Here is an 18,530-nt window from a genome sequence, read left to right as displayed (position 1 = left end):
GAATCAATGTTATAACCACCAGAATGATAAGGTGATCCTATTGTTAAGGAGATGGTGAGAATCTCGCCTAGATCACCTAAAGGGGATGTTATCCCCCATTGAAAGTTCAGGAACCAATAAGTAAAATCAAGAGATTGAGTTATCAATTTGCTCTTATCAGCAAGGTGCTACGTCTATATAAATGACGAGGGATAGTGATTTCAGGTAACTTCAATCCTAGAGCCTTTATAACAATCCCATATACGTATTTGCTAACTTAGGCATCATAGGTGCATCAGGAACACTGGACTGTCATCTTTCTTTGTCGCAAGTTGTTTGCCTCGGTTTATAGGATGTGAAACATGTCTTCAGCATATAGAATTTGATACACAAGTACAATAAGAAGAGTTATAGTCATCATGATATACTTGGAATCTGTTACAAAGAGATAGTTTCCTACTTAGATACATAATAAAAAAACGGAGGAAATAATAAGAGCTAACTGCATAAAGCATTCCTAGACTTCAACACTCGATTGGTACAAGCTGTAGAACCAGTAATTAATAGTCTTGGACAAGAACTCTTACGGACCATATTGCAATTGATCTGTACTAAGTTGATCTTGTCATAACACGTACCTGCATGCTTCAAACTCACAATTAGTTGTCAATTCACCTGAATGCCAGCATGATAATATGCATTAAATATATACAAAAAAAAAATAAAAATGATAATATGACAAGAGAATCATGGTCAAGCTAATCCGATTATAAAATAAAGATTAGGGATAACCATGTCTATAACAATTGGATTAGTCAATATTAATCCAAGGCACCTATATATCTGTTTGAAAATTATATATATATAGGCAAACGTCATCTTAAAGTTGTTCGAAATAAAAGAAAAATCACAAATAATCCTCAACATCATAATTATATTAATTAGTCATCAGCTAATTTTCAAAAAAAAAAAAAAAGTCATCAGCTCAAAGGAGAACGTACTACAAGAAATGGGAAAAGTGATGGTGATTACACAGACAAACTGACGGTAGAAAATACAGACAGACGAGAGGGCTGAGATCAGACAAACAAAACAAGTTATTGCAATTTGAGAAAAAAATAACCTAAAGAAATTAGATTCTAAGAAAAAAGATAATATAATTCCTAATTAGTTTTAAGTACCTTCGAGATCTACTCAAATATGATGAAGCGTAGATTTCATTGGAGCCCTCATCATTGGAGCCGTCCTATAAGCAGAGATCAGGTTAGATAACCTAATGATACAACTTTTTGGATATTGAAACATTAATTGCTGATGAGAGATCAATGATGTTAGTCAATTTTATAAACATAATAATTAATGCGATGCAATTTTCTATATCTAAGATTTATTCAAAAATCACTGAATTAAAAGTTTACCCTTTTATAAAGAATGTTTACTATAGAATGTAACATCCGTACCTTTCCTTTGATGATCATGTGTTGTATGGTGGCATTGAGGTCTACTCCTACCATGGGTTGTAAGGTTTTTGAGTGATTTGTATATACTCCTTGTAGTTTAGGAGTTTTCATCTCTGTTGGGACAAACATTTTCAAGTTGTTGCATCTAAATATTGTTATTGTCTCCAGGGATGGCCACTCAAAAGCATTAGCTTCGTTGCAAAAACACTCTAATTTTGGTAATCTCTCGAGTAAAAGGGATTTCACTCGGGGAAATACAATCACCTCTCTTTCTTCTTCTTCTCCTGATCCTTTTGCAAGGATTTTATCCATTTCATTGCAGCCCATAACTTCCATTTTCTCTAATTTCACGAGAAGTTTAGCTACAAATGGTGAGAATAAGTATTTCAAATTGCCACACCAATCGACTTGTAGAATTTTCAAGTTACCGAAGCCTCTAATTTCTTGTGGACCCTTCTTCCATATATGCAACAGTTTTGGCAAACAGGATAAACTTAACCGTGTCAAATTGTCGAAGACAAGGCTTTCCTCAACATGCAGTCCCTCCAGTTGAAATATTGTTGGGAATAAGTGTAGCTAAGACTAACACGAAGTATAGTAGCGGAACTAAACAAAAGAAATTAATGATAATCACACAGAAATAACACCAAGAATTAAGTGGTTCGACTCAAAATGAGCCTACGTCCACTGGTGGGGTTGGTATCGAAGATTTCACTATCAACAGAGATGGAGTACAAATCAATACAACAAAACTTCACAAGAAAGTTATCTCTCAAACTCACTCTAGACTTCTCTCTCAAGAAAACACTAAAACAAGAGTAAAATGAATTCTGAAGTCCTTAGGAAGAGAAAGGCGCCGTTTGATATTTATAGGAAAAGTGAGAATTTACTTTTGTGAACATTGGCTCGAGCGAACGTCGAGCGAGTGTCGAGCGAACGTAGATATTCTGCACTTCGCTCAAGCCAACAGTTGTGCGAGAGTCGAGCGAAGCTCTCTGCCTGAACTTGCTCGAGCTGGGTGTCGAGCGAGTGTCGAGCGAAGCTCTCTGACTTGGATATTGCTCGAGCTGAATGTCGAGCGATACTTGAGCGAAGCTCTCTGTCTTAATTCGCTCGAGCTGAATGTCGAGCGAATGTCGAGCGAAGCTCTCTGTCTGAATTCGCTCGAGCTGAGTGTCGAGCGAATGTTGAGCGAAGCTCTCTGTCTGAATTCGCTCGAGCTGAGTGAACCTCCGCTCGAGCGAACCTACGACACTTGCACTGTTCAATCAGAATTCAAGCCACCTCATAACAAATATCACTTCCAATAAATCACAATCACCTACATCAAGTTTTTCTAGATTTTGCAGAGTCTCAACCAAGTTGGATTGGATAAGAGCCACACTTTGCTCTTGCTTAGTCAATGTAACCTATCAAAATATTAAAAATTGTTAACAAATACTACTTGAACAGAAAAAGACGTGAACATTTTGAAATAGGACTTTGATTTTTTTTTTTTACCATTATGAGACAAAAGAATTAAGAATTGGAATGCATTTACATCAAAGGTTACACACAAAAGGTCTTTATCTAGCTAAACTCTTCATGAATTTATCCTAAGAGAACAAAAGACAAGATCACATAACCCACAACTAGTAGTAAGGCTTGCAATAACATGTATACTGCATCGTGTCATTTCTTTGTAAAATGAAATTAAAGCATATAGTAATAAGGAAAATCCATGAATCAACTCATGATAATTAAAAACTGGAATGCGTACACAATAAAAAGGTTGGTCAAATCAGTGGTTGACATTTTTTAGCAAAACGAAAATGAAAGAAAATGTGAACTAAGAGTTACAGACCTCTGTGATTGCAGGATTATTTGGTATTTGTCCAGGATTGTAGTGTTTAGTTCTCCCTACAGAGGAGCTTCCTTTGGATCTCTTGCTGATGCTTTGATCTGACATAACCATCGGTTTATAATTCTTGCGATGTGGTACACATGACTCAAGGCATCCGCCAAGAAAATCAGGGGAATCTCGTACTACTACTCTTGAATCCAGTTTTGTGTCCATTTTCTTTGGTTTTCTTCGGCTCTGAGTTTCTGACCCAAATGTCTTCAATTTCGGACAACGCCACAATAGGATGTAACGAAGTTTAGGGAATACAATCACATCTGTTTCCCTTTCTTCTCCAGCTTCTTGCTCTCTTTGAATAATATTTTCGATCAGATTGCTCTCTGAAATATATACTACTTGAACTTGTACAAGCAGTTTCGCAACAGAAGTTGAAAACAAATATGTTAGATTATCGCAACTGGTGATTTCAATTTGCTTCAGATTGTGAAAGCCTTGAAATCCTTGCGGAATATTCTTCCACACATGTGTCAATGCTGATAAACTGTACAAGGACAGAGTTTTCAATTGAGAAAGTGTACAGTCCTCTTTGACCTTTTGTCCTTCCAGTTCCAGATTAAATAGTACTTGTAGCCTATATGAATCCGAAACCTCAAGTACTTCTAAATTGGGTATCCAAGAAATGGTGTTGGATGAAAATAGTTCAGTGCTAGATCCATTTATCTGTCAAATTCACAAGTTCGAATATCATGAATAAGTGTCAAATCTAAATTATATATATGTGTGGGTATGTAAATATATAGCGTGGATTTTATTTTTTCCTATTTCTTCTGTATTTTTTAGTTTCGAAAAGAGGTAACAACCAATTATATAATTCAATGATTTGTTAACTAAAAATAAATACCGAACGACTGATAAAATTGCATGCATGTAACCAAAGAGAGGAAAGGGAAAAAATCATACCTCATCAACAGGATCCATTGCTTTACAAAAACCAATGAGCATTGGTAGTTTCCAGAGCCTCATTTTCTTCAATTTCGGCAAATTCATTTCAAAAAATGCCTTCTTATGTTCTCTGCCTTCCAATGAGAAAATTTGTTCTATATTTTCACAACAGGTTATGTCTAACTCTTGGAGTTGAACCAAACTGCTCGCTATGGGCACTGAAAAGACATGTTTCAAACTCCTGCAATCCATTAACTGAAGATATCTTAGGTTGTTGAGGGCACCTCTACTACTAAAGGACCTCTCCGAGACTTTGCTATAATATATCTATTTTAAATTAGCCAACAAAGCGAGCTTTAGTGACTCCAAGAGAGGGAAGGCAACAACATGTAGAGTGTCGTCTGGTCTGACATCGAGCAAATATTCTAAATCTTCACAACGAACAACTAGAAGATCCTTCAAGTATGGAAAACCTTTTCGGTCTAAATCATGCAAAATATTTTTTGAGTTTTTTATATTCTTCAATATCAAAACTTGAGATTTATCCAATAGTGGAGCAATATTCGCCAGAGATTTTTCCACAATATCTCTTGCGTCACCATCGAGTCTCAATTCGTCTTCTGAAAAATATCTCATTTCTTGCTTTTCATGGGTATTAACCCGCCTTAAATATATGTCTTCATCATTCCAAGGTGCAATGTTTATCCCAAATTTCATCTTTTGGTTTTTGAAGTGCAAGTCTTGTGGCAAGAACTTTATACTTGGCAGAGAAATTTTTAAAGCCATCATTTGATGGGAATACGGGATTATTTCGGCAAGGCTTGCATTATCTGTTCCTCCTCCATTTCCTCCTGTAGATTTCCAATTTTGAAATTCATACGCGTACAATTCTTCCAGTCGAGATAAACATGATAGGACACCAGCTGCAATTCGCTCAAGATAATAGCATTTCGATAGATCTAGCAACTTCAGCTGACTAAGATTTCCTATTTCCTTCGGAACCTCTTTGATCCCAGAACCAAAAAAGCTCAGCATTTCTAGTTTCTCAAGTGCTCCAATTATTGACACATCTTTTAATTTGTCAGAACAATACTCCAACTTCAACATTCGAAGGTTCTTAAGGACTTGAATTGATGTTGGCAATGGTACCATGAAAGACATTCTTTCCAAAGACAACACTCTTATTTCCTTCATTCCGTCAAACATATTAGGTGGGAGATCAAAATTAGAAGATGACAGTTTTAAAAGCTGAAGTCTAGGACAGTTCAACCCTTCAGGATGTTTTGTTCTTTTTCCAAGCATAAGAGAAATTGCGGCAAAGCCTTCATATGTATCCTTTTGTGGCCATTCTTTAAGTCCAACATCACATCTAACCATAAAACCATGTTCATCTCTGGATGCAATTGATATGGCAACATCCCGTACAACATCATGCATTTTAATGAATATTTTTTTCCCACTATCTAGCAATAGATTTGATCTTTTAAGATTATGAACAATTGCATGGACTCTTCGCCTTGCTTCTGCTATTGTATCAATGTCTGCAAACAACCTTCGCCCAACTCCGTATCTTACTAAATCTTCAATAGGTATATTATAATCTTCTGGAAACAAACAACACAGAAGAAAGCATGGCTTGGCTTCTTCACTTTTTAAATGACTGTAACTGAACTCTATGCTGGCATAGACCCTTGGATGTAGACCAGGGATATTATGTGGAATAGACTTTCTAAGCTGCTCAAGCGCGCCATCCCACTCATCTTCATTGCTAATGTTTCTCATAGCACTTCCAACAGTTGCAATAGCAATAGGTAAACGTCCGCATTCCTCTTCAACCATTTTGGCTTTTAGTCGTAGACTGGGGCTACCACTACATGAATCACCTACCATCTCTCTAAAAAAATTCCATGCTTCTTCTTTAGATAAGAGTTCGATTGGAAAAATCTTAAGAGTATTCATTTGATTGCAAGTTTCTTCATTTCTTGAGGTAAGCAAGATTTTCCATCTATTATCTTTATCTCCATGACGAATTCCAATAGCCTCGAGATCAAGTGGTTCCCAAACATCATCCAGTATTATAAGGACCTTCGTACTCTTCACTAGTCTTGAATGTAGTTGAGTTGCTCTTCCTGATAAAGACTCTTCATTAAGTTTCGGGCCTAGGCACTCCGCAATTGCAGCTTGAATCTCCTTCAGGTTTGGATTTTGAGACACCATTGCAATTGCAACTTTATCAAATAAATTATCACTTTTTACTCTTTTGGCTATCTCTTTGGCCATTTCTGTCTTCCCGATGCCTCCCATACCACATATCGCAATCATGTCCATCTTGTCATCCCTTAGAGCCTCCAAAACTTGATTAATCTTTGTCTTTCTTGACTCGAAATTCTTAAAGCGTCCTTTGGATGTTGATCCTACTTCCAACGGAGGAGCACGAATGAACACCCGCTCATATTTTTCACCTTCTTGTAATAGCTCGACTATGGCTTGAGTATTCTTTTGAGCTTTCTTACCTAAGGAGTAACGAAACTTTAGGTCTGGGCACCACCCATTCAAGCACATCGTATCAGCATTAACTTCTTCTTCAAGGAATTTTCGCAGCTCTTCAATTCTTATGTCCACATTTGTTTGCCATGTTTGAACTTCACGTGCGATTACTTCTTGATTCCAATTGGCTCCTTCAACGGACTGTTGCACGGCCTCCTTCTTTAAAAGTAGCTTCTGATAATGCTCGTTTACTTTCGTGATGTTCTTCTCAGAGGAAATCAGATAGCCAACATGTTCTCCGCAAAGAGTAGCCAAGTATTCTCCAAGTTTTTTGAAAAATGATGACACCAGAGTCTCCATTTTCTTTCCTTCTTTCTTTCGTTCGTTCTCTACGTACTTTTGCAGTTTTTTATTTTCCTATTTCACTTTTGCTTTTTTTGGTAACTGATCAGCTTTTAATTTTGACTTCCAAGCATAGAAGCTGTCAAAGTAATACAAGGGTAAATTCCAAGATCGAATTCACAGGGACAATGAGAATTTAGTAAACATTTCATTTTCGCAAGACAACATATTACCGTTTGGAGTGACACGAAAGTTTAAAATGATAAGAAAAGATTAAACTAAATGAGCTAGCAATGAACAAAAAAATAATAATAAGAAAAGAAAAATAAATTTTAGAAATTAACCGCTAACAATATTAACATCTAAATGGGGCTATTTACTAAGAGAGTGTGGAATGGATTATGAGTGAAATTGTCGGGATGATCAAACATAAGTAAAGCTGAAAATAAAAGTGAATCTATTTTTCTTTTTTTTTCTAAAATTGCTAAGAATCGAGCTTTAAAGAAAATGCGCGGAAGTTGACTTAAACTTGTAAGAAGCAATTAAACAAACACTTGGGATGCAATTTTCACCCACTAATTTGGTGATGGATTTACTTCTCTTTTCATTTTCTCTCAACCATTCTCTCATTCCTAGAGATCATGGTCGGATAATATAGCAATAAACCACAATTTTTATTTTAATAAAACTACTTGACAAATTATATGAGAATCATAGAAAAATGAAAGAAAAACATCAAAGTCATATTACTTGTTCAAGTATCAATTGTGCCTTACGTCTACAATTGATCTGAATCAAGAACAAAGAACTCTAATATTTTCTAGATGCATATGGAAATATAATCCATCAAGTTAATCATCAAAAGCACTAATTGTTGAAGAGAATCCAATCCCAAATAGTCATGGGTTACTCATTGAATCCCAAGCTAAAAATCTAGCCTATCATCTCTAAATTAGCAAAATGCTCAAGAAGATTAAAATCCAACATCACTAATTACTGTTTTTAAGGAAAAATGATTGACTGAAAATATACTGTATCCCTTAAAGATACTGAAATCCGAAACTACCGAAAAACCAAAACTCACGGAAATAAGAAAAATGAAACTGAAAGACAAAAGAATTGTCCCCCAGAAAAACAGATGAAAACTAGTAAAAGTAAAATCGAACGAGAGAGACAGCGCACGAAAAAAGTTTATTTCTTTTTATACTCTCTGCGTTTTGCCTCTCCCAGCACAGGTTTTCCTCCTTGCGTTTTGAGCCCTCTTCGTGCGTTTCGTCTCTGCGTGAGTGCGTTTCATTTCTGCAGTGCGCCCCTGCTGCTGTGCGTTTCGTCTCTGCAGTGCGCATGTCTCAGCCCAGCTTCGCGTCTTCTCTGCGTTTCACATTTGCCGTTCGTGCGTTTTGATCTCTGCTCCCGCGTTCCACTTCGTGCATGCGTGCTGCTGTCCATTTCTGCCCAGCACAGATTCGCGTTTCATGTCTGCAGCCCCGCATTTTGAGTCCGTGTTGTGAGTGCGTGAGCAGTTCAGCGTGAGCTCGTCTCCAGCTCCTGCGTTCGCGGTGAGGCCCTCTGCTCTTTGTTTCATTGCGTGGGTGCCCTGCACCGTTTCTCTGCAGTGTGCTCGTTCGTGCGAGTGAACCCCTCCCTCTTTCATTTCTTTTCCTCATTTTGATTCCAATCCCTAGCTGCTGTGAATTTCTGTTACTGCCATGCTAATTGGGCACTTCCAATAATACCCATATATTTTTAATATCTTTCCCATAATGCCCTGCAACATTTGTAAAATATCAGAATAAAATTTGGGATATTAAACAGAATTTAACATTGAGTCAAGCATTAAATTTCACTATATAATTAAGTGCTTAATTCATTTTTTAATTAAACAAATCATTCATTTTAGCAACTTAATCATGTAATTTTTAACACTTTATCAGTAACTACATGAAATGTGAAATGAGATGGAGAAAGATAAGTTGGCAAACAAATTGAAATGTAAGAATAAAAATATTCGGAAACCAATAGCAATGGAAAACGATTGCACGGCCATTTACAGATAAAAAAAAACATAATATAGAAAAAAAAAAAAAACTCAATTGTAAATTGAGACAAAAAGATTTGAATAAATACCAAAATGAAGGAAATTCACTAATTAGATGTAAATGAAAGAAACAAAATTCTTTGCTTTGCATGTTATTTTATTTTTGTGTTTGTCTCTCTCTCTCTCTCTCTCTCTCTCTAGACATCTGGGTCATGTTAATTGACCTCTTGTTCTTAATTTTGTTCTTTGATTTGCGATGTCGAGAAACAACTCTGCATCCAAATGACCAAAGCAAGAGAATAAAGGATCGTGAAACCAATATATTTGCAAATCAAAGAATTATTCTATAGAATAAAAAAAAGCATCAGCAAATTGAGACAGAAAACATGTTGAAGAAACATCTAAGGGAAGACAAAAAAAAGTTTCTGAAGTTTGTGTGACTTACCTCGTACGTATTCCTTCTCCAGACAACAGATCAGAAATAATATCAAAGAAATTTATCAATCGATTGGAATAAAGTGATCATGGTGAGCATCAGATCAGCGATGTTGACCAAATGTACTTGAGATAAGAGTCACAAGTCTGTACCATGTACTTACATGAGATGATGTTCTTTTCTTCATAGCCACTCCAACCCACCCTTCTTTTGACGTCCACCATTCAAAGTAGGGTCTGTAATTAGGTAGACACATTTGATTTTGTTAATAATTTTAAATATTTAAAAAAATAAAAAAATTCATAATATTATTAAAAAATACATTCTTAATCATGAAATATACTTCATCATTAAGAAAGTATTTTTTAATAATTTTTTTACTTTCTGATTAAAGAAGTATTTTTTAATAATAATATAAATTTATTTTATTTTTTAAAATATGTAAAACTGTTAAAAAATTTATATAATAAATAACTTAAAAAAAAAACACTTGAAATAGTAATGCTACACCCCAGCTGAGCCCCTAACGGTGATTGTAGCATTGTTCTTATAAAAATAATTTGAATTAAAATATTTTAATAGATTTTGAAAAGGAAATATAAAAAATTGAATAAAAATATTATAAATTTAAAAAACTATTTGAATATTATTTTTATTTTAAAATTTGAAAAAATAGAATTATTTTTATATTTTAATTATTTGAAAATTTGAAAAAATTGTACTAGATTTTGTGTTTGAATAATATTTAAGTAATGGTTAGATGAAAAAGTTAAAAATTTAAAATTTAAAATTATTTTATGCTTGTATGATGTTTGAAAAAAAAAAATATCTGAAAAATCCTAAAAACACCATAAAATACTTCAAAATAACTTGAGAATAATTTGAGAAACCTTGTGGCCAGACAAGGCCTTAGAGATAAACTCCAAGCTCCTACCCGATACATGATCTTCCCATTTTGAAGTTTTTCTTTCTTCTCTCCCTCATGATACAGGCGACACCCTCCTTAAAGTACCCAGTCACACAACCATGTATGTATGTGTATATATATATATATATATATATATATATACACGCTATTGCAAGAGATAGAATCACAAAGCTTCCACCCAAGACCAACAGATTTCAGGACTTGAAGAAATTCTTTTCTCTCCAGCCGAGACCCCTCCCTCCTATTCCTTCAGCTCACACCTCCATCACCTTATTTTTTTATTTATTATTTTCTTAAACCTCCCATTTTATTCAAAACCTCACCAAAGGGGAGGAATACCGTCCTTACAGCAGTAGCAACCAGTCAACGAAAACAATATAGACACAATACAACTCAAACTGAAGAAAAACGTACAATCAAACCAAGTAAATTAAATTCTTATAGGCAAGCCGATTTTGCCGAACCGAATTAAAGTAAATTAAATCCTCATGTTTCTCAATCTAGTACTCCACCATTTCGGGCACCACCATGACAACAATCATCGGAGTTTCTTAAGGCATCCATGCAATAACCAGACAATTCAAGGCAATGTTTTGAATACCATACTGGACGTCATACTAGTTAAGGCACTGGAACGAAATATTTCGATACTAATATCATTTCGGGATAGCGTTTCGGGATAGTCGATATATAAATAAATTATATATATAAATATATATAAAAATTATATTCCAAAATAATAGTCTATATATAAATAAATTATATATAAATATATATATAGATAAATTATAACTAGTCTAGTCTAAATTTGAGGTTAAAAAATAAGCTTGTAATTTGAAAAAACGAAAAAAAAAACACAGGCTAAAATATAGGCTGGTACGGCCGGTATTTGGGCCGGTACGAAAAATATCGGCCTTACCGGCTGGTACGGTACGAAATCCAAAACATTGATTCAAGGCCCTCGAGCCCGACCCAGGAAGGGGAAGACAATGAAGATCCAATAGGAATAGTTTAATTCCAACAAGATAGGCATGTTAGAGATCCAGTTCAACTCTAAGTAGAACCATGATTTTTTTTCAATCAAGTCCAAGATGGAGTATGTTTTCTCTTTGCTAGTCTCATGCATACAATGCATACGTGTCCTACCACACAGGCTTATTCAAAGTGTTATGTCGAGCAAGCAAATGCACTAAATAATCTTGGAAAGCCGTTTGTTAGTCATTTTTCAGAAACATTCAATCCTAATTGAAGGAATCATGCTAATTTTTTCTAGAGGTAGAATCAACCATCCATGAATTTAGGTGGACCACAGATGTAGCAACAAATTCAATTTTGTCCACCTAACCCAATCTATCCTCATGTTCCTCAATCTACTCCTCCATTTGGAACACCACCATGACATCAATCATCCTTAAAAGGAGTCTCTCAAGGCATCTCTGAAATAACCAGGCCATTCAAGGCGCTTGAGCCCGATCTAGAAATGGGAAGACAATGAAGACCCAATAAGAATAGTTTAGTTCCAACGAGATAGTCGTGTCAGAGATCCAGCTCAATGTAGGAATGTGGGGTGACACACCAATGAACATGTCCTTGCTTGGGAAGCTTGCAGGGAGCCCTGCTGCATTAAATGGCCAGATCTAGAGTCAGTGTGGTGCAAAATCTTGGCAGGTGTGTCCCTGATTGGAGTGACTGTGAAGAAGCCCAACTACATTAAATGACTTGATACGGGGAATCAAGGGAAGGACATCCCGGCAAAAGGACCTATCCTTGACGGGATGTCGACTGATGAGCTACACTTGATCAAAGGCCCAGAAGGTGAAGATTGGGGGATGAGTGGAAGCTACCAAATTAATTGCAGCAGCATGGTGCCCTATATAGGGGATAGACGACCTCAGACATATGGAAGAAGCAAAAACTCTACCTCAGAAGGAGGATATAAGATAGGACACGTGTAAGAAACAAGGGGGCGGGAAAAATCTTAAATTCCTCTAAAAATGAACTGACTCAAGCATCGGATGTTCCAATCAGTCAATCAGGGGGCGAATTGCTTCTTAACCTCTTTCTTGACAGGTCCCATACGAGGAACGAGGAAGCTGAGTCCAGGCTTACGAGACACGTTCGCAACACTCCCTTTTACCTCTCAAGGTATAAAAAGAAAATTTGAAATGTTTCCGATCGTGTTTTTTCTCCTGCAGCTAATTTGCTACATACTTTTTTGCCATCTCCAAGTAACACATTCTGCATCACTTGATTTCTGGACTGCCGGTCTACAAAGTCAAAGAAGTCGTGACTTATTCCGATTGGCATGCATGTCTCATGTGCCATTCAGAGTAGCACGTGAGCCCCACATACTGCCTATTTCTTGTATTTTCAGTGCCATACTCACCACTTCATCAACTCCCTTTGCTTGGATTTTCAAGATCCAACTAGGGTGTAAATCTCAGGTGTCAATATAGTGTTTCGTGCTTTTAAACACCAGCAAAACTAAGATCGGTCCAAACTTCCATGTTTGCTTATGTTACTAGTTACCCTAAATTCAAGTCATGTTAGACACATTATTATATTTTTTGATAGAAGTTAAAAGTTTGACTTATTAACGCTCCCAAATCACTGCCACCCCGTGTGACCTTTTGGACTCTTTTATATTTAGTCTTTGAAATCCTCCAATCCACCATTTTTTTATAATTTATCCCGCACGAGTATTATTAGACTCCTGAAGTTTTATAACATAGAATTGCGCGATGAATCAATGCCCTCCAACTAGTTATCCTCTACAAGATTCATGTACAACATCTGTTAGTTAATCTTCCATCTACCACACCTATCCCTTACAATTATAGCAGAAACCCCCGCAAGACTACCAACTCAAACCACCCTTTGGGTTATCTCTTTCTTGGTTTATGAAGTAATCTATTGGCCAAGAAATGCAACTTGGGATTGATTACTAGCTTAGTTCCAACCTCCCCTTTCTGTTCTTTTACTTCTACATAATTTATTGTTAAGCACGTTAGTATGAGGTATAGTTTGAATACTAAGAATATTTCAGAATATTAAGAAATAGTTTAAGTTAAGATGTTTTATTGAGTTTTAAGAAATGAGAGAAAAAAAAATTAAATAAAATTATTATAAAGTTAAAATATTGTTTGACTATAATTTTTTAATATTATTTTTGTTTGGATGTTTTGAAAAGTTATACACAGTTTTGTGTTTTATTTTGGAGTTTAGAAAAGTTTTAATGATTAGGTAATGATTAAATGAAAAAATTGAATATTTGAAATTGAAAAATATTTTATATTTAAGTGATATTTAGAAAAAAAAAAAATCTGAGAATACGTAAGAATAATTGTATTCCCAAACGGATCTTAAATGTTTTAAGGTGCTTATAATGTATCTTAATTTGATAGTCCTATATCCATTTTTTGGGTCTCTATTTTCCTTATATATATAGTATATCCAGTGTTTGTTGCGTGGACACATTAATTGAGGGGATAATTTTTATATCATGAATAGAATGTAGAGAAAAAAAGAAATGAAAATAGTGTGTATTGAAGTAAGTTCCCAATGAAAGCCATATGCATGATTCAGATGTAGGCACTGTGAACATGGCGCACTTGCTAAGTTTACAGCTACAATAATTGCAGTACTCCCCTCATTAATAAACATTATAGAATAGTACTAATTAAGCAGTACTAGACTGCCTTCATTATCCTTTTACCCACAACTCATGACTACTCTTCCCATACATTTTTTAATGACTCAATTCTGAATGATCCTATCCATCACATTAAACAATGATAACATGCAAGCAGTCTCACCGAATTCAGGCCCTCAATATCTTTAAAAAAATAAATAAATAAAAGGAAGTTGCTTGGCTCTGGGTGCAAACGACAGCTATGAAATGTGGATGATAATGCAGACATTAACATTGGGGAAAAGCATCTGGTGGTCATTTCAATTACCAATAAGAAACTCCCACTTGGGGGCAAAACAATGAGAAGTTTCAAAGTTGAAAGAAAGTACCCTACTTTTTAGCCCAAGGGATCGGAGTCCCCTTTTTCCCATTGATATATGATGCCTTCCCATCTCTTCATCTAAGACCATAGTAAGCAATTCCCACTAACCAAAAGCTGCATTATTGCTGGCATTCAGACCCAATGAATAAACAGTACATATTTTGAATTGTGAAAGGCTCCCGTAATTAAAAAAATACAAACCCAAAATTATATGTTAGTCCTAATAGGTCGAATCTATAAGATATTTGAACACGTTTGTGTTTTATTAAAAAAGTCACACATTGTATTACAAGAGGAAACCTATTTATACAAATCTAATGTTTACACAAAAGGCAGTAATTGATTTGTTCTGCTGTACAAGACTACACTAGGCTAAAGTTTAGGTGCTCTGTTGTACAAGATGACACTAGCCTAAAGTTTAAGAGATGAACAGATTTCACTCCATGAAGCTTGCATATCTGAGATCACGGTCGAGTGATTGGTGGGATTGATATGTTCATCTATTACGCCCCCGCAAGATGGTGCTACCATCGGCGACACCAATCTTGGAGCGTAGAAGCTGAAATCGCTGGCGTGATAAGGCTTTGGTCATTAAGTCAGCTAGTTGATCATGAGTTGAAACATGAGCTTCCTAAAGCAATCATTTGCTCACATAATCCCGCATAAAATGTAAATCTATGGCAATATGTTTCATCCAAGAGTGAAGCATCGGATTTAAGCTTACCTACGTGGCTCCTATATTATCGCATAGAATTTTTGGTGGAAACGAGATTTTAATGCCAAGTTCAGGGTAGAATGATTGAAGCCATGCAAGTTCAGACATGGCATTGGCGAGGGCCCTATATTCCACTTCAATTGAGGAGCGAGCCACAACTCATTGTTTTCGAGTGCACCAAGATATAGGATTAGGACCAAGGAAGATGATGTACGCAGAGGTAGACGTGCGATCATCAGCGTTCCCTGCCTAGTCCGCATCAGAGTAGGCGAGGAGCTAAGGAGATGTTGATCATTTAAGGTGAATCCCATGATAGATAGTGTTCTTGAGATAACAGAGTAACCGTTTGACAACAACCCAATGAGTTTCAGATGGGCAGTGGATGAACTGAGCAAGTTTATTCATCGGGAAAGCAATATCAGGGTGAGTTAGTGCCAGATACTAAAGAAAACCGATAACACGCCTGTAGGTGGTGCTATCAACGGGACCTGAACCATCATGAAGATGAAGACGTCCTGAAGTGGCTAGGGGGTAGTGACATCTTTAGCACCATCCATTCGAGTTTTGAGCAGAAGATCCTACACGTATTCGTGCTATGAGAGAAAGAGCCCGTGCGAAGTTGGGATAACCTCAATGCCCAGAAAAAAATGAGGAGGCCCAAGGTTTTTCAGAGAGAACTGAGAGCCCACCTGCTTGATGACTGTAGAGATGAACACAGAAACATTGCCAGTGAGGATTAAATCATCAACATAAATAAGAAAGTATGCAATAGTTCCGTGATTAGTGTAGATAAAGAAGGAGTGATCCAAGGCAGACTTCACAAAACCAATGCCGCAGAGACAATCATGAAGAGCACGATACCAGGCCCTTGGGGCTTGTTTCAGTCTGTAGATGGACTTCTGAAGATGACAAACATGTTGAGGATGGGAGGTATCAATAAATCCTGTTGGTTATGCCATGAACACATCCTTGGTGAGGGTGCCGTGAAGAAAGACATTGTTAACGTCAGGTTGTCGGAGAGGCCAACCTTTCATCACGGTAAGAGATAGGATGATTTGAATGGTAGCAGGCTTCACGACAGGGGAGAATGTTTCTGTAAAGTCGAGCCCAGATCGTTGATGAAATCCTTTGGTGACGAGGCAAGCTTTGTAGCAATCAACGGACTTGCCAGGCTTATGTTTGATATAGAACACCCATTTGGAGCCAACCAAGTTCTGATGGGATGCAGCAGGAACCAGCTTCCATGTGCCATGGTGAACAAGTGCTGTAAATTCCTCACTCATAGCTTGACGCCAGTGCGGGTCTTTAAGAGCTTGATGAACACTGGTGGGCTCTAAGGATGGTGGTAATGCATGCTTTGTAGTCATAAATAGGTGCTTGGGTTTGTGAATATTGTTCATGGACCGTGTGACCATGCGCAAAGAATGAGGAGGCCTGGCTTCAGCAACCTGTTCAGGGGTGGAAATAATAGGAGCTTGGGATATGGGAGCATGCTCAGATGGATGAGAATCAGGGGAAACATTAACACAAGGTTGTGACAGCCCCTATTGAGTAGCTTCATCCAATAGAGGACTCGAGGAAGCCTGACCACCTGATGGTTGCTTTGACATATCTGGCATAAGGCAATCAAGAGTTAGGAGCTGAGGTGAGGGGACACAGGCTAAGAGGAGAGGGAAGGAGAAGACATTAAAGTGTGAGGAAAAATAGTTTCGTCAAAGCGAACATGGAGAGATGAAAAAATGTGATTAGTGACTGGATCAAGACACTTATATGCATTTTGAGAGGTGGAGTATCCAAGAAAGATGCATGAACGGGATTTTGGATCCAACTTATGTTGCGAATACGGTCTGAGCCATGGGAAACATTAACAGCCAAAGACCCGAAGCTTGAGATAATTGGGACTGGATTGAAATAGAACTTCAAAAGGTGAGTGGAGAGAATGCAATGGGGTTGGCATACGGTTGATTAAATAGACTGCAGTCTGAAAGGCCAAATTCTATTTTGAAGGGGGGAGCTGAGCACGGTGGAGTAATGTCATTCCTGTCTCCACTATATGTCGGTGACGGCGTTCAACCACTCCATTTTGTTTCGGAGTGTGTGGAGCAGTTGTGAGATGACAAATACCATGTTGGCTAAGATAGCCTTTTAGTGCGACAAACTCACCCCCATTATCTGAGTACAGATGTTTGAGTGGTAAGGAAAACTGTTTCTCAAGAATTGCCTTGAGTTGAGGAAAAATGGTGGAGACTTTAGATTTTTGTTTCATAGGAAAGTACCAGCAATATTTCGTAAAATGATCAACAAATAAAATATAGTAGCGGTAGCCTTCAAGAGATGTATGTGGAGATGGACCCCAAACATTTGTGAACATATACTCAAGAGTTAAGGAATTGGAAATGCTAGATAAATGGAAAGAAAGTTTGTGACTCTTGTTGATAGAACATGAGGAACATAGTGAATGAGCAATACGTTTATTTGCTGGTAATTGAAACATTTTTATCAAATGATGAAAAAGTTTCCGAGAGGAATGACCCAATCGGTTATGCCGAATATCTGAAGACACACATTCAGTGGTGAAGACTTCTTTCGTAGCACCAACATTGCAAGATGAAGCTAGAATTGTGTAGATGCCATTATCACATTTGCCTTGCATTAGTGTCGCCCTCGATGTCAGATCCTTCACAAAAAAATGGAAGAGGTGAAATTCAATAACAAGATTATTAGTCTTGGTGAATTCATGAACTAAGATTAAATTCTTGTGAATGGCAGGTACACAAAGAGTGTTGGTTAGAGCAATGGTTCGAGTAGGAAGCCGAAAGTTCACAGTACCAACATGAGAAATTGCCAAACTTGATCCGTCCCTAATGATCACCTCGTCAGTACCATCATACTCAGAGTGGATGGATAGCTTGGACATATCAGGGGTGATATGATGAGAGGCACCAGAGTCAACCATCCATGGTTTTTCTGTGGAAGTAGCAGCATAGTTAGCATTGGGAGAGGTTGGGTTCCATAATTTCTTACATTGGTGAGCCGTGTGACTAGGTATAGCATAAAATTGACAGATCACAGAGGGTTTGGTGGAAGACTGAGAACTATTTTGAGACTGGGAAGAACGTTGATTGGTCCGAAAGGTGTTGCTCCTGTGAGCTTTGCCTCGATGAGATGAGGTTTGAGGGGCCTTTTTTTGGTGGTAGTTGGCTGTTGCAATAGTGGTCTGTTGTAACGTCTCAAGGCATTTGAGATAAGTTTCATGACTGACTAGCAGATCATGGAGTTCTTCGAACGTGAATGGAGTCTCTCTGGTTCGAATTGGAGTAGCGATGTCACGAAATTCAGATCCCAAGCCA

General features: G+C 37.0%; 1 protein-coding gene across 1 annotated transcript; it reads right to left on the bottom strand.

The window, feature by feature from the left end:
• Nucleotides 1-336: 336 nt before the first annotated feature.
• LOC121238773 (disease resistance protein At4g27190-like) lies at nt 337-7,152 on the bottom strand. Its single transcript, XM_041135796.1, is given in 6 exon segments — nt 337-614; nt 1,156-1,225; nt 1,440-1,997; nt 2,738-2,848; nt 3,283-3,999; nt 4,240-7,152. Coding segments are annotated over 6 exon segments (4,422 nt in total). The 5' UTR covers nt 7,069-7,152; the 3' UTR covers nt 337-477.
• Between the last annotated feature and the right edge of the window lie 11,378 nt (nt 7,153-18,530).

This window comes from Juglans microcarpa x Juglans regia, chromosome 7D, assembly GCF_004785595.1.
Source record: "Juglans microcarpa x Juglans regia isolate MS1-56 chromosome 7D, Jm3101_v1.0, whole genome shotgun sequence".
NCBI lineage: Eukaryota > Viridiplantae > Streptophyta > Magnoliopsida > Fagales > Juglandaceae > Juglans > Juglans microcarpa x Juglans regia.
Note: the sequence above shows the minus strand (reverse complement) of the source record. Positions and strands in the feature narration are given on the sequence as shown.